Source organism: Haemorhous mexicanus, chromosome 3 (genome assembly GCF_027477595.1).
Source record: "Haemorhous mexicanus isolate bHaeMex1 chromosome 3, bHaeMex1.pri, whole genome shotgun sequence".
Lineage (NCBI taxonomy): Eukaryota > Metazoa > Chordata > Aves > Passeriformes > Fringillidae > Haemorhous > Haemorhous mexicanus.
This window is the reverse complement of record NC_082343.1, coordinates 44,677,555-44,695,740: the sequence shown is the minus strand read 5'-3', so window position 1 is coordinate 44,695,740 and position 18,186 is coordinate 44,677,555. Positions and strand designations below refer to the sequence as shown.

The 18,186-nt window shown below is 38.6% G+C and overlaps 1 protein-coding gene across 1 annotated transcript in view; it reads right to left on the bottom strand.

The window, feature by feature from the left end:
• The window catches only part of DISC1 (DISC1 scaffold protein), a 188,058-nt gene that overhangs the window by 21,212 nt on the left and 148,660 nt on the right, over positions 1–18,186 (bottom strand). Inside the window, 1 exon segment of the mRNA XM_059841603.1 lies at positions 2,597–2,840. Within this exon segment, the coding sequence (XP_059697586.1) occupies positions 2,597–2,840 (244 nt within the window).

Genomic DNA, 18,186 nt, shown 5'->3' with positions numbered 1-18,186 from the left:
TCACTGAAACATCATTAATGATGTTTCAACAAGCTGAGCTGCCAATGCATCTGATTTTCATCCCTAGTAAACAGTCAGTGTTATAAAGGAAGCCTGATTTACTGAATTATTTTGGGATGCCAGTCTACCACATAAAAACTGTAGAAAAAAAATCAGCAGTGTCTTAAAAAACACAGTTATGAAAACTATAAAATAACTGTTGACAGTTAATAAACCTGTGCTCACATGATAGAAAAATAACAAAATTTCAAAGAATTTACACCTTACATATTTTTATATCAGAACATGTCATATTTTATGATTTAGTGAGGTTATTTAATTAAAAATGATAAATGGCCCTGTTGCAAAGCACTATCTGAGGATCTACGAGAAGGGCTCTTTCATCTGTTTTGCTTTTATTATTATTGTTATTTTCTTACTTAGTTTTTCTTGCTTTCAAAATAAACCTATAGAAGAAGACACAGTAATTTGCAAGAAAACTATTTATAGTGCACATCACCAAAACCAATGTTCACCTGGCACTAGTGCTTAGTTCTATATGACACAATAAATAACTGGAGAGCCTCATTTATAGAATTCCACTGTAAAGTAAATCAATCACCTGGGGATGTAATGTACTTTCCAAGGCATACATGCACATATGTTATTATCAGCCTTTTGTATATTGTCTTGAAGTAATTAATTCAGTAATCTCTATGTACAAAGAACACCACTCTTTCCTTCTGCTTCAGTGGCCAATGGTGCTCTCTAGAAATTCCCTGGGGGCAAACAGAGGTTGTGACACAGTTGAACAGAATAGTCATTCCAGAAACATGGCAACCACAGCAAGTTACCCCTCTCACAGGGGCACCACAGCCTTGTTAAATAATATGAAACCACGTATTTTGACAAATACATGCTTTTCTATTAGGTATCCTCACTTGCTGATAAATGGCTATGAAAATGTCCCCTGCTAATGGCAATGAATAGGTTTTTCCATGGAAGTCAAAAATGGCTAAATTGAGAGACTAAGCACCACATCACTATTTTTTTTTTTTTTGCCACAAATATTGAATTATTTTTAAATAAAAAGTTACTACCATATAACAGAGCACTTAAATTCTTCAGAAGAGGTTTGTTTTTCAAGCCCATTTACAAATCAAGACAAATTTTTTCTTGCACTTCAACATGTTCAAAACCAGAAGTTAGCATGATTTGTGTCAGGTTTTTTCGTTTGCTTTTATACTCCACCTTGTGATGAACTACTGAGAGATGTCTGGGAATAATGTGATGGCTCTTCTCTAAAAGATACTGCCTGTCACTGCAAATACAGTTTCCTCTTCCATTCAAAATGTGGGGAACCATCCCTCAAGTCCTACAGATCTCTCCACAACCAGAGGTCATCTCACTTCAGCTGCCAAGCTGCCATTCTTGGACAGCAAGGTTGATTTCCAGGGAAACAATCTGGGCTGGCAGGGGTGAAAGAGGTGATAATCTATAACACAAATATCAGGAGTGCTACAGAAACAGTCACAAAATCCCAAACACTCCAGAGCCTCTAAGCACTTTGAAAGAGGAGCACAGCTTTCCATAACCAACAGAACTCCTCATATTATTTCAGTAGACTCATAAAAATATGGTAAGGCAGTGATGGGGGTGGAATCAAAGCCAAGCTGACCATTTCTAATAAAAATGTTCTCTCTGTGAAGCCAGTCTGTAAACCATTTGCCCTGGGAAAAGACTGCAAGCCCAATATAAAACCAGAATTTTACTAACAAGTGGAGACTTTACAGTCAGGTATGGGTCTGCTTTTTACTAAAACTCAGCCAGTATAAATGTAAAATTAGGCATCAGATTTCAGAGCAATGCACAGTTCAATGGCTCTTAACATCAGATGCAATTAAGCATAATTTAAATTTTTTTCAACTTAATTCCATGCTAATAAAACTAACTTCCGCTGTTGGAGGGTCTTTTTGTCTCAGTGGTGCTGTTGGGTGATGAAGATTTTTTAACAGCTTGTTGACATAGGCAGTACAGTTAAAAGACTATTATATAATGGCTGATTTTTCAAGCAGGGATAGCATTCCAGATCAAAACATGAAAACATAAAAGAAATTTGTCAAACCTTCTAAGCTTCATTATTTTTTCCTCCTTTTAATAATCGTTGAATGTTGTAAGCCTATTAGCATCTATTAGCTCAGAAACCTTTGACCATTTCACTAAGGGAGGAAAAGTAACTCTCTCTCCGTGTCAGCTAACAATGACCCAGGCTAACAAGTCAGCAGGACCAACTCAGAATGAAACTCGTTGGTGAGATGAGGAACAACTGATAATTTTGCCTAAATAGTTAATAGTTTTTCCTTTAAATCCTGATGCACATTCTGTATTTATCGCCTGAATAATTTCTGCATTTTAAAAAGATCGATGGTAAAAGGGAAGAGGGTTGAGGGACTTCTGAGAAGCTAATAAGCTGTTTTATTCATGTCCCAGATTGAAAGCCAGATGTTAAGTTCATACTTAACCTGCCCTGCTGACCCATCACCAAGATTCAACTCCTCCTCTCAACAGGAAAACCAGCATCATCCCTTGAAATACAGCTGCAGAGTATTTCAGATACCTCTTTCAGCTCCCTGTGTTTGGGGCAGGAAACAGCACCCCACTCTGTGCCCTTTAGAAAGTGACCTTCTTTTCTTTTTTCAGAATCAGGTGGGGCATCAGCAGTCATCTCCATCTCGTCCATTTGGTTCTCTTCTTCCTCAAAAACACAGCAACTGGTTTCTTTCAGCTGAAACCCTCGGATCAACAGCTGACAGGCCTCCAAGTCAGCTTCCCACACTCTTTGGAGCAGCTGGCTCCCACAGCTGAAATAAAAGCCAAAAGAAAATAAAACTGCAGTTCAGGGAGAATAGTTGCTATTTCAAGTAACACTCGCAGCAACTGCTTATTATAGACAGAAAAGTAAAAACAACCAAAAAACCTAACAGCACCTCAAGTACTCCCACAGAGATAACATTGCTGCATCAAACTGAACAGCAGCAAAATTATTGCCCTATTACAAAGTGGACGATAGAAAAACCTCCTTGGGTTAAGATGTTGCTTCCAACTGTACAGCAAACACTGGCTACATGAGACTTCCTTCTGCTCTTCATGCACAGCCTTGCCATCACAACCAGGGCTTCCTTCGCAATATCAGATACACAGGCTGTCATCCTGCAGCCACGTGGCTTTCCTGAATTTGATGTAGAAGGTCATGTGTGAACAATCACACTACTTACTGCATTAAATCAGGTCTAAGTTTTGGAAAATAGATACACTAAATTTCTTATTAGACTAAAATGTGCTTACTTCAGCACTGGTGAATCAGATTAGACTAAACCACAGTGGTCTCCCTTTTTTGAGTCTTTGAGTGTTGTCATTATCTCTTACTAATGTGCTTTGGTTTCCTTCTACTTTGTTAGACCACCAAAACAAAAACAGAATTCAAAATACAAAGCCTCTATAAACTTTTCATCCATTAATCATCTCTCAAACATGTACATTACAAATAATGCTCCTGAGATCCATCCAGAAGTTATTTCCACCTCAAAAAAAAAAGAGAATTCTAAGTGTAGATAGATTTTGAGAACTGAATACTAACATCACACTGCTCATATGTGATGTGGTCACATCTCCATTTAATACATGTTGTCTCTAAGGAACCAAATGAGTAGGTTGCTTGTTAAAATATCAGTGGAAGAGCCTGGGATGGGACTGAGAAGTCCCATGGGAATACACACTTCCAGACAGATTTCAGTGCTAATAACTGCAATATTTTTTTCACTGTTCTTTTTCAAATTATATTATTTACTATATAAATACTATATTGTGAGAAATTATAAGTGACTTAAAAGAAGAAAAATAACCATTTGATTTTAACTTTTCTGACTAAAATAAATACCAGCTTATCTTTATCCCAAACAATGGAAAAAGAAGCTGCACTTCTCACAATGAGTTCATTAAACTAACACAAGTATGTTTTTAACTCCACAAACTCTACAAGATGCCAAGCTGTAAAAAACACACAGCAATATACTGAGATTGAAAGCAAAATCAGACTTCAGAAGCTGAGCTATTTGATTTGTGCTTAAGAGTCAGTATATGTGTTTATTGAAGGCATAATGCAGCAAGGGGTCCACAAATTGGTCTCCCCCAAGGAGTTCAAAGTATCACTAATTAGAAAGGGAAAAATGCTTCACTGGATTGCACGGCTGTGTTCCATCCAGGTAGCATTTCACTTAGCAAGCCAGAAAAATAAAATAACCCCTGCTGTTTCCCTACTTGTCAATCACATTATCATAGTTACACAGTCAAAACATTTTCCTGCAGACATACATAAGCCCATTTACTTGCTTTTTCAAAATGTTTGTTTGCATCTATATATAGCTTCTTATTAAAGGCAAAAAAAAAAAAAACACTCTAGAGAGCTAAATCATAATTTCTAAAGGATAACTTGTTTTGGCTATTTAATTTAATGAAGAGCTTTATTGACAAAATTAGGACAGAGATGGTGACGTAAGCAGGATTTCACAGTGGGGAAGATGAACAGCATGTATAACAGCACAGCATAATGGTGCCTGGGCTGCTGTTATTTGGCCCTGACTCAGCACATTGGTCAATGTGGTTTTGTCTGTGTCTAAGTTTTAGATGCATTTTAGTAATCAGCAGTTACTGAATCTACTGCTAACAGATGGCTTTTATTTGAAGGCCATCATTGTTTTATCATGATATTTGTAAAACTCTGATACAACTTGAACTAAGATGCTAAGATGTTATGCTGAATTTTTCAACCAAAATCAGTGAATGCACATACACTTAGATACTCAGAACAGATCTAAGCCCAACATATCAAGGCTCCACCTTTTAGTCTGTATTTTGGAATTCAGTGCCTTGAAGCATTTTTTCAAACACACTTTTGGAATGTAAATTATTTTATAGCTGCAAATAGCTAACACAGAGACACATTTAAAATTATTATTAACAATTATATTGTCTCTAGCATGCAAAAAACTTTAGCTTTTACATCAGGTGTTAAAAATTAAACTAAATTGAATTTCAGAGTTTGGTTTATTCATTTTCAATCCACACTAAAAGTGCATTTGCAGTCTCCATGAAGCCTCCATGGGTGGCTTGTACAGAACACAGTGAGATTTTTCAGGTATGAAACGTTTCAAAATGATGGATCGAGTCTGGATGAGATTTTACATTATTCCTATACTTATAAATATTTCATGATGTATCAACACCTCTAGGTGTTATATGCCTGCCTGTATATTACTATCAAAGTGGCATATGTGGCAAGTTCAATGAAGGTGTCTGGAACAATCTGCTGGAATCCACAACAAATCACAATCCATCAACCATTTATACAGACCCAGTGACACAAAGCATACCTTAATCACCTGCTGATTCTGAACTGCCAAGAGCCAGACTGCCAGGCTTTGTACAAACACCAAACACATTAGAACGATGGCCTTTTCCTCAAAGCAACTTTTCTCTTTCAAACAATCAGCAAGAGCTAGGATACAGATGAGGAAGTTCAGAGAAACACAGTGGACTGGACATGGCATGTTAGTTACAGTACTACAGTTTAATTAGTTACACGAGTAACTAATTAATCTAAGTGGTGCCAAGAACACTGAGGCATCACAGTGAATGAGCATTTTAAGGATTTGTGGGAGGGCAATGAAACATGCCATTAGATACCCAAGATCTCCATCCCTTGGAGGAGGAATCATGTAAGGTAAGAGATGCTAGTATAAGAATATAAGGGGCAAGTGATTGACACCAATGTGGTTTAACGTCTACTGAGGAAAGTCTGTCTTCTCATATTAAAAAAAAAGACAAATACTGAGTAGGGAGTTAAAGACTCTGAGTAGCCCTGACACTGGAAGCTAGCAGTTAGTCTTGGTGAGACAGAATAGAAGGAGTCAATGAAGGAAAAGCAAAGTGAAATGGAAAAAAGACAGAAGTGCTCATTTTAAATGAATGAGAGTAGGTCAAGACTGCTTTTGTCAAGTCACGGCCAGGGAAATTGATGGTGAAGTAAGTGAGATGCAAGACTCCACATGAGTAATTTTTTAGCTGCATGGATAGCTGGGACAGGTTTTACCTCAAGGATACTGAGCAGAAAGAATCTACAAGAGCAGGCCTAATCTGACTTGAAGAATGGCTGAGACATCCACAGCAACACAAAAGGATGCAGCAGACAGAATTCTGCGTTAGGTCAAGTTGATGATGATGAAAGAGCTGTCAGAGAAACAGGGGGGTTTATGGGCAGGAGGAAATGGATGTGGAACACAGAAGCTTATCCTTGAGTTCTCTTCATAAAGTGGCAATTGACACTGTAATTGCAGTGGCCTTTACTAAGGCTCAAGCAGTTTTATAGGAAACACAACCAGGGTAAAAGGGTAAAAGGAAACTAGAGGATATCTCCCCTATACTTGTGATGTTGGGTGAAATTCATGTCAAGAGACATAACCAGCAAGGGTTCTCTCTCTTGAGCTCCAAAGAACATTGCTCTTCTGCCTTTTGATGAGATTCTGGGAGCTATTTATGGGGGCTCTCTATGGCTCTCAGCACATTATTCTAAAGCTATTTATAGTGCTAACTGGAACTACAAGAACATGACTTTTCTTTATTGAGGGCTCTGCATACATACAAAAGGCACATTCAGTTCCTGAACATTGTAGTCTAAATGAAAACATGTCTGTGTAAAAATAGTAAAAAGATTTTATATTAAACTCTATTAGAAAAAAAAGAATAAAAAAACAAACCAAACCACCAAACCAAAACAAAGTTCTGCAAAACCTCCTCAAAAGCATATTGGAATCAACAAAGGGAGATGTCACTGCTTCTAAATCTCATCATCTATAGTTTTCATGAATGCTCCTCAGTGAATGAATTGTTACAAGTGGTTTATAACACCCTGAGGTCAACACCATGATGTTGCTTATGTCAAGGGAAATACCTGTAAGAACCCTCACACTGAGAGCCAAGAGAGTGAGACTAAAGCTAGAAGGTTACACAGTAAGACAACTATTGAGAAATGGCATAATCAAAATGTAACTTAGGAGGGAAGGTCAACCATCACTAAGAAGAGATATTCTAGATAACTTCCTTTTAACAGGTGAGCCACATTAAGGTACATTTTCAGGAAACCATGTACTTATCTTCTCCCAGTACCTGGCATATATTTTCACTCCACATTCACTGACCCTAAAAGCAGTTTTCTCTGACAAAAAAAAGCAAACAAAATGCAACAAAAATAGTCTGGCAGAAACAACAGGGATTTTCATTATGACAATTAAAATGATTGGAAACTTCTGAGGCTTGCATAAAATGGCACTGTGAATCAAAAGACTTTGTTCAATATCCCCATTCTTTATTGAACTATTGTACAAACTAGGGAAAGTTTCTCTATATTTTGGTCACTTGCTTCTATTTATATTTTGCACCACAGGGGAGGAATGAGCTCTTCTCACTCAACATTTAGCTGTGACATTTTTTCCTTTTCTGAAGGCAATAGCCGTGAAGTGAACAAAGGAGGCAAGCAAGAGAAAGTATCTGCTAATGATACTTTGAAGATAAAAGGCAATAGTATTGTTTCACTCTTAGCAGAGCCTCACCTTCTTATTTGATTCATCATATTAATTCCCAGTCATGCATTAATAACACTTCTTAAATTTAAGAATATTTCTTAGATACTCTTAAATATATTTCTCTATATAATTCTTAGATTTAAGAATCTACTCTAGAAAGATGCTTTACTTCTCTTTTTTATTTAAAAAAAATTTAAAATAAGTTTCCAGCCTGATCAGTTCTTTTTCTTTTACCTCAGATGTTACATTTTAAGATGCCAACAGCCAACCTGTGGAACAAACCAAGAACTACAATGTGCCAATCAGTGACTCACATGAGGCTCCAGGGGGAAGGAGGCACATAATCCTGTTTTCCCCACCTGACTGGTGTGCAACAGCAGACTGATAAGGGAGAAACTACAAAGAAAATGTGGACTCTGCCCAAACAACAAAACTTTTGTTTCCCCTTGGCCTGCACACTAGAAAGTCACCTTCCCTAAACATCTGAAATCAAAACTCTTTTATCCTCCCCTTCTTGCAAGTCTCCCTAATCCTATAAATGCCTTCAACATAACCTCAATTTCACAATTCAATTCCTTGCATTGTGTCTCTCTTCCCCATTCTCCTCAGGAGCCAAAAATTTCATGAAATGACTTCATATGGTTCCAATCATGTGGTTGTCTCCCAGTGTGGGAGACATCATTTCTACTCCCTTATTTTAAAGCTCACTGATAACACTTGTTTGCTGCGCAGCACTATTGTCACATTTTTCCATGTGAAAATAACACTCACTCCCAGAAGGAGACTCCACATATTCCCCTGTCAGATAACAACCTTCTCTACCTTGGAGACTAGCTTAAACTCCCAGGCAAAGTTTGAAGCTGGTAGTACTTTTCCCTGGCACAAACAACAGCAACTTGCTTCTCCAGCCTTGCTCTCTCCTTTATAAAAAAATAAAATAATATCTACAAACCAGTAATTAGCTCTCCCTCTTTAAATGTGATGTTTCACCCACTAGAGAATATTCTGGACCAGAACCACAGAAGCCCAAGAAAGCAATCTTCACAATCCCCATCTAACTTTTAGACTTTTACATCTTCAACACCTGAAAATTTTGCTCTGGGCTGACATTTCTAGTATCTACACTTTATAGCCACAGTCAGGTTCTGTGCACATCAGTCCTACCCAAAAGACATCCAGTGCACCCAGACAGGACACGACAGTGCAGCACAGAGGTGTGGACATCACTTTCAGGCAGCTCAAGAATGGGTGTTGGCAGTGGCTCTGCTTTCTACAGCATCCCAGGAGGGCAAATATGCAGGAAGGGACAGATTTGAGGGAAAAGGTGAGCAGAGCCTCCAAACCAGCCCTTAATGGGCTGTCTATGGCACCCATGTCTCCTCAGGACAGTAAATCTGGAGGTGCAGTAGACAGAGTACCTGCAGCCAGATATGCTGTGTCCTTGTTGAGTGATCTAACCTCTACAATACTGCTATGGAACACCCACCACAGTCTTAAACTGTGTTGGGATTAGGAGCTCTCACTTCTTGGCTTGGTGAGCAAAAAAGAAGAGCAACTGTTCCATTCCCTCCTTGTTCATACATATCAGATGAGTCCTGGTGGAGAACCCCAAATACATTCAGACATCTTCTCATCTGAAACATTTAACACTGGAGATGTCCCATGCCAAGTACAAAAAACACAGGATGGAACTGAAACGTAGCACTGTGTTGGAAGGAAAAATGCCATGCTGGAAGGCAACCACTCAAACACTGCACAGCCTTCCTCAGACAGCTGCTGCCTGTTGCATGCTCCTTGCTTCTCTCACATCTCTGCTTGCTCATATCTGAACTTCCACTCCAGGAACAGTGCATTTCCACGGGTCTGGGAGCAGGGACAACAGGTCTCTATACTCCTTTCAGTTAAAAAACTTAACTCTGCTCTTCACTGCCTCTATTTTCTCCCTCTCTTTGTCCTGTTATCTAGAAGGTAACACTGCCTCTCTATTACTTGGGGTAGCTCCAGGTAGTGTCTTTAGACAAAGACATTTTGTAAATATTCATAATGAGGCTATACCACCATTTCCATAAAATGCATAATTAAGAAAAAAGAGTAAATATACTATAATGATGGATTCTAAGATTTCTAAGGAATTTTCTCAGACCTCACAAAAGCTGTAAATTTGAACTGCCTTCATATAGCTTTAAAAATTCCTTTCCATGCAGAATTTTTCATAGAAAGAAGCTAATAGCAACAAATAAGAAATAATATTCATGTAAAAACACATGGTCCCTCAGAGTAATCTCAGTAAATCAAAAAAAACCAACAAAAAAAAAATCTGCCAATATTTTCTGCCAAATGTATTTTTAAAAATTAGGTTTATCAACTACACTCATTATCCACAATTTTTTCCATTCAGTAAAACTACTGCATCGAGAATACTGAAAGATTAATGCTGAAATCTAAAACCAGTCTGCTAAGAATTGACATATTTTCTAAAAAAAACCCTGCACTGATACGGCAACTCCAGGACAGAACTACCACTTGTATTTTATGTGAAATGTACATATTATGTGTCTGTTTTTTCTTTCCCAAAAGGCCTGTTAAAAACAATATATCTAGTGCTTAAAACCATCAATAGACATTTGATTAGTGTTATTAAAAAACAAGATACCACGCAATATCAAACAATACTTCCGTCATTTTGTCTTCAATCCTCCAGCCATTTATTTTACCTGGCGCAGAACTTAAATCACAGGCTGTCATCTTTTTACCAATATTCAGTGTCACTGTGTTATACTTAAATTATCTCCACTGGAAACACAAAATGATAGACTGCTGCAGCTGATGGTTTTCACTTTGATTCTTAACACAGGGTGGATGCAGGAATGGGACGAACTCGCTGAATGCAGGAAATTCAGTAATTTACAAGGGAAGAAGGAAGGCATCTTGTTGAGAGCATTTATAATTAAATTGTGTCCCTATATTTACTTTGCAGTTTATTTTTACTATATTACCCAATCTATAATGCAAAAAATTTACTACCTGCTTTCAGGGCTATTTATTTCTCTTTAAGAGAAGAAATGGTCCTCTGCCTTTACCTCCACTGAAACATCTATTACAAATAATCTATTCTAAGACTATAAAACTTTGATAGATGAGGAGAAAGCTACCAGGGAATTCTTCTTATTCAGCAGTTCACATGAAGTCAGCTTCTCAACCCTAGTTTATCATTCACCTTATTCATAATCTGGTAAAACATCCTCAAGTTTGGTACTAACTCTGATAATTCAGTCTATATCCTGGCTTGCCTTTGGCTCTTGCAATAAAAGCAAAGCCCCACAATGTCATTGATTTTGCCTGGATAGGAATTGCTGGAATGAGATATTTTTCCTGAACTATTTAATATTTGATCCCAAATTAGATTTAAAGAAGAGGAATGAATTAGGCCCCAATTTTGAAAAACATGCATCTCAGTATCTACATATCCATCTAAGCTCTATTCAGCTCAGCTCCTACAAAGGCCTCAATAACTTCTTGAGCTTGAACCCCACAAAGCATCTGACTTCTAGTGACCTCCTCTAAAACGGAAGTCATTCAAGTCACAACCAGTTCTAATCCAAGAGAATACATTTGTTTCTAAAAGTATGCCACAGGAAGAAAGCACAGCATTTGCATTGAGGCCACATTCTCAGCTGCCACAAATCCACACTGCTGCAATAGCAGCAATGGCTATTTATACCAAGAGAAGAATGTGTTCTTATTTCAAAGCAATTAGGATAATGAGCCTGATCTCTTATTGCTTATAACATTCTCTGACCACAGTGCAAAGAAGCACAGAGAAAGAATTCACAATTCTCCTATCATTTTTATTCACCTCTGTTCTCTGATATAAAACAGTTTAAAATACACTTCTCTCTCTGAAAGCATGAGAGATTTAGACTTTCATTGTCAAGGGAATTTGGGGATGTGAATCATCCTGTGGACTACTGACCAAACAGGAATTAAGCATATGTAATGATCAAAAAACAGGGCAAAGAAATAACCTTTTAGAAGAGGTACAATTGGGAGAGATGATATATTGTCATCATGTAGGAATGTACCTTGAAATTCAGCTTTTGTGACCAGGAAGACACACCTGGAAAAAAGAAAGTGTTGGCCAAATACTGATGTCAATAGCCACGTGTTTACGGAGTTCCTCTGAAACATCCAAGGGCACCACATGACCTGCTGTAGCTGCAGAGTCATAACAGGTTCAGGAGCCAAATCCTGCTCTGGATCAAAAAGAGCCAGAGAGAAAGGGCAAGGTCTGCAGATCCTCCCTGGCTGGACCCTGCTAGCTACAAAAACCCTGCACTGCTGCTGACAGAACACAGAATTGCTGGGCTGCATGTTGTCTCCCCAGACTAGGACAATACACTCCCAGTAGCAAGTACATTAATTAATGAAAACTTTCAAATGCTAGTAGGAAAGACTGTCCCAGCTGCATGCAAAATAGAGTTATCCTATGTCTTCATACTCCTGCTATGCAGATGGCAATGCTTTATTTTCTACTGGTTTAATTATCATCGCTCTATCTAACTGGCCAGCCAGAGCTTTGTGCAAAGTATCACCCAAAGACAGAACAGGAGGATTTAGCAGCACTGCTGGACAGCAGGCAGATGGTGTCAGGCATCCATCCTCATCTTCCTTGACTGCTCTACACCCATGACTACCACTGATGACAATCCTACTCAAGACACATGACAAAGCCTCTGTAATTGCACAAACTGGTTTCAAATCTTGTCTTCAGGGATGCACTGGAAAACAGTAGCAGTAGGAAAAGACACATCCACCTCCCAACACTTTTCTTGCCAAGTTCAGAAGGGAGCAGCTGTTTTTCACTACAAGTATTCACTTACATGCAGCCACCAAGAGCACCTGGTAAGAAAGCAAAAGCTTAATGCCACGGACCCAGAGGTGACAAACAGCTTTGCTATTCCTCCCTCCCCTCACAGTCATATCTTCACAGCCAAGATGGGTCGAGGTTTGCATGAAATCAGCTCACAGAGAAGTCAACAGCAGGGCAGAGCTGGGCAAGGCACAGGTGATGCTGAAGGGCAAAGAGAAGCACTTTGAAGAGTTTACAGTTATTTTTCTCAGTAAGACTGGGAAAAATCCCATAAAATTACTGGAAATAGTCCTCTGCGTAAAGGGATATTTTTTATCAATTTCTCAAACTCAGTCCCTAGTTTTCAGACTCTCACCTAACACTACTACATTCTGCTGCATGTTTTCCTTGTTATTTGAAGGGAATGATGAAACCACTGTCCTTCAGGTTGACAGAGAGCCCAAATTTAACTCCTCAACAGCCAAAGCACACTGCAAATGCATCCTCATACTGTTGATCTTGGATCTTATTTTCAAACTCTCTCTGAAAATTCTATGATGAGGTCAGTGGCTGAACAATCTTTGTGAAGCACAGTGGAGCTCTTATAAAAAATACTATGTCATGATCAAAGCATTTTTGCCTAGGAAATGGAAAAATATTAAAAACAAACCACCTAAGCCCATTGTATCAGTCTTCCCTTCATTAATGCAAACATACCTTAGGATCAGTATCTTCAAGAGAAATTGTATAGGCTTCCAGGTCAAAAAGCCAAGAACCTACTCTTGGGGAAGAGGAAGGATCTACGACTGCTGTCAGTCATGGTAGACATTCGCCCCTTATAAAATGGTATCCTCTCCACATTGAAAAGTATCACTAATTAACAAACAAAAACATTATTAATATGAATTTTAAACTCTTCATACAACTCATATAATTCAAGCAAGAAGAGCACAGGAGATTAGGGGAAAAGATAAGAAAAAATTTACTTTTGCTCCAAAACAGGGAAATCTCGGCACAGCAAAGTGCTAGGGAATTACTTACTCTTAATGAGGCAAGAGTTTGCAGCAGAGAGAACTACTGTGTGTGCTGGTTTTAGCTGAGGTAATTTTCTTCACAGTGGCTGGTATGGGGCTGTGTTTTGGGTTTGTGCTGAACATAGGGTTGATAATATTGAGATGTTTTTGTTATTGCTGAGCAAGGCTTACACAGAGCCAAGACCTTTTCTGCTTTTAGTACTCCAGAAAGGAAGTTCTGGCAAGCAAGCACTGGCAAGGAAGTTAGGGGTGCAGGGAAGGTGGGAGAAGACACAGCTGGGGCAAGTGACCCAGGTTGACAAAAGGGATATTCCAGACCATATAACATCATGCTGTATATGTAAGTGGGGGAAGAAGGAGGAAGTGGGGCATGTTTGGATTGGTGGCATTTCTCTTCCCAAGTAACTGCTCTGTGTGGGGGGAACCTGCTCTGCTGGGAATGGCTGAACATCTGCCTGCCCATGGGAAGAGGTGAATAAATTCCTTGTTTTGCTTTACTTGTGGGTGTGGCCTTCACTTTCCCCATTAAACTGTCTTTAATTCAACCTATGAGTTTTCTCACTTCTACCTTTCCTCTTCTCTCCCTGATCCTGCTGGCTGGGGGAGTGAGTGAGGGGTGAGGCGGGGCTGGGCTGCTGCCTGGGGTTAAACTAAGAGACTGTGACACTAATGAATTTCAGCCAAGTGGTGAACTGCAGCTCTGCAGGCACCAATGACCAGCACCAGAACAATGCAGCATAAGAAAAAGGCATACAGAATAAAACAAATCCTAACAAAATACACAATTGCGAAGCAGCTCGAGAGGCTGTGAACTTTCATCATACTTCATTTTCTAGCAAGGGCAATACTTCTATTTTTAGAAGGGGAGATGCCTTGACCTCTGACAATTTTTGCTATGCTAAGAATAAAATGAATGGAAGACAAAGAGCCTAGAGGAAAGAAGGGCGAGATTTTTCATGAATAAGCAGCAAAATCCCCTGTCACCATGTCTTTGACAATGCTGCACACTAACTACTGATGTTAATTCAGTAACTTGGAAAAAGCCCTGGATGAAACCAGAATTAATATGGACAGGGAGTTAGTAAAGACTGTTCAACCATGTGCTTTGCTTTTTCTAAAGCTCTGAGGCACTGGAAACTGGCCTCAAATCTGACCTTTTCTTTTTTTTTTTTTTTTTCCCTAAAAGGATCTAGTTTCAATGCTGAGAATAGCTAAAAAGAACAGAGCTTTTTGCTGCTTCTTATCAAACAGTATGGTCAAGTGCCACAGTTCCCCCACTTCCCAATTAAAAGTCAGTATTTGTGACCCAACATCTCTGAACTGGCAAAATACAAAAAAAAAAAGAACAATAACAATTTCTGGGTTCTTAATTCTTGTGCCCTTCTTCACTTCTTATCATCTCCTATAGAAGCAAGTCTTTAAAAAATGTTATATGCAACACATATACATTGGTGCAATAATAATTGTCCACTAGGACTTAAAGTGAAAAGTTAAGTTTTGTGTTATGTCCTCTTCCCCCAGAGTACTGTGGGGTCCAAAAGCCCACCTATCTCATCCCTCCCTTCTGCAAAAATCTCCCTCCACACCTTAAACCAGGAGATGGTTCCTTAGGATATAAAACAACATTCTCCTCCCCTTGCAGCAAAAAATTAATTTTATCACTGCAAATTCAGAAGATTCCTGCTACTGACACAAAAGGCATGGGGGATTCCATCAATGCAATTATCTCCTATCTTGTGAATGCCACAGACAGAAAGGATTGCAGGGGTGTTTTTCAGTTTGGTTTTTGCCTTGTTTGGGTTTTTTTTTAATATCTTTTCTCACTTGGTGCAGGAAGCAGATTGCATTCTTTGCCCTCCATTTTTACTGCTTGTGCAACATACATTTCATCTGTAGATAGGTATTAGTTCTGCCAGGGCTGAGAGACAAGTTCAAGGCTGGGAACAGAGTTCCATCCTGGCACAGACATGAGTTTATCAAAGGATCTCCACTAGCACATGGCACCAGATAACACTGATGATAAAACACACATTATGCTGCAGAAACATGATTAGAAACTCTTATCTGCTGCACTTCTATAGCGACAATTTCCTTTTCCATGCCCTGTGGGCATTAGCTACACTTACCACAAGCAGAAAGGAAAGGCATAGTGAAGATTCCCCCCTTTCCTCCAGACCCAGTTAATCTAGGCTAATCCACTTCTGTGAAGCAATACCATCAAATTTCTTCTGACATTATTTAAATTTAGTAAGAGCTTCCAAGATGCTATGCTTTGTCAGGAAACTGCAAACATTTTCAAATATATTGCAAGTGATTGTGAAGAGAATAAGGATATTTGGTGAGAACCTGCACTGTGGTCATGTAGAATAAGACAGATTGAAAAGTAATTGAATGTGTTTTAAAGGTGAAAACAGGGTTTCTGTGAAGAAAGTGCTTTATTATATTCCTACTATCCAACTTCCCCCTGCTCCATGAAACACAAAAGAGATAGGCAAAAATAGGTGTCCTAAGGGATAAAGTTGGAAATAAAACAAAGGTAAGAATAAAATGCACAAAGTGGAAATGAGACAAGTCCAAGGAAGGAAGACAGAGGAGCCACAATAAAGGGAAGAGCAGGGGGAGAATCAGAAAGTCCCCTTTCTGAGACTGCTAACATCAAGACAGAGCAATTAAAGAACAGCAAAAAAGAAAGAGCGCAATCTTTAAAGCAGAGGGGAAAATAGAACAAGAAAGAATACTTAAATTTTTCTTCTTTGTTAATTGGATTCACCACTGTGAAACTTTCCTAAACTATTAAAAAAAGAGGACGTATCTCCCAAGATAAAACTGGGCCAATATAGCAACCAAAAAATCACCTATTAATTAGTTAGTTAATTATTAACTAACACACTTATAAATTTGCTTTTCAATATTCACAGCTCCTTTTATTTGTGAGTATTTTGGGCAAGTAAACTTCCCTCACTAAAATAGTACGAAGAAATCAGTGGGATCTTGCCAAATTTCCCCTCCCCTATAGAAACACCTTTAAAATGTTACTTTTATTCACAAGTTCCTATGTTCCTGTTACCAGTGACATGGCTGAAAGTCATAATGCTTCGATTTTTAATATCATAACATTTCCCCAGCAAAGTAAGTAGTACGACAAGAGCTGATATTTTCAGGCTGGAAAAAAATATCAGGAAAACACAAGCCTTTAAGAAACAATAGCCCTGTTTTCATGACAGCCTCTTATTATGTAGACAGAAAAATAAGGTAACTGAAACAAAGCAGCTGTATTGTTCACAAGAAGGAGAAGGGATTGTCCAAAGTAAAGCATTTGATTGTTCCCATGAGGGTTTGGTGACCCTGCAATGTGTTCTTCACATTACTGGAACACGAGAAATTATTTGGTAGTGGTTGAAGGCTTTTTGTGTACTCACCAGGATGATAAAACTACACAGTACGGTCAAGAGAAAACTATTTTACTCTAAAGAACAGCAAACCATGATTAGGCACAATACCTTCAAATATCACTGGAGAGTGCAAAGACTTCTTCCAAATTTATGGATCTGGCAAGCTATGTACATATTCACTTAATGCAGCATCAATTTCTAAACATGTTCCAAATTTTCAGTCCTTAAGTTAATCACACCGAGCCTCATCCTGCAGTCCTTTGTTGCAACAGAGGGCAACACAAGTGATTCCACTGCCATCCAAGGTCATTTTTTCATGGAGAAAAGGGCCTCTCATAAACAACAGCCTGAAGTCATAAGCAAATAACACAGTTGGGAAAACCACTCCTATATAATCAACATTAAATTAAACCACAAAATATTCCATACATGCGGGAGCAACAGAGAAAGAGAGCTACAAATGACACTAACTATCTTATCAGCTCAGTGAACAAGGAGCCATGCAGATGAGCGCAAGTGACATCAGACTCCACGACATCTTCCCTACTGTGTATCCATGAGTAAAAATAAAGGCACCATTAATGTGAAAACAAACATTGTTGAACACAAAATGAACCCAAGACAAACAGCAAAAGAGAGTCAGTTAAAGAAGAAAGGTTTTGCATACCGGTTTTGCAAAGTTACCTGGTGCTGTATCGTTCAACAATGGCAAAGTACAGTCACTGCAGTATTGCATCTTGTTATTTTTATGCATTTCCCCTTTCTTGCAGGATAGCACAGAAAATAGCTCAATAAAACACCTTTGTGTAATTTTCACCAGTTATTCTTGAACAATATTATTCCCCCAAAATAATTTCACAATTCCTATCTGGGAATTAGGAAAAGCCCCTTAAAAGACCTGGTTTTGTGATGAATGGAAGTCACAACATAATCTTTTGAGGTTTGGAGAACAGTACAATCACATTAAATTCCCTCAGCTCAAGAAATGTCATCTTTACATCAGCTGGTACAAAAAAATTGTTTCCAGCCTGAGGCAGCTACGATAAGGGATTTAGAAGTCATCACCATGTGGGCCAAGAGATATAAAAGAATGCATCACCACATATAAAGTCTCTGCTTCTTAGAATTTTGGAGCTAATGTTCTCACAGCTGTGTATGACTTAGACCAGCTGGGAAGAAGAAAGGAACTAAATTAGTCACTAGAAGGATCTAGTATTTTGTCTAACCTGCATTTTAACACTCCAACAACAGAACTGTTGGTAAGCAAAATAAGATCAGATCATTATCCAGCAAGG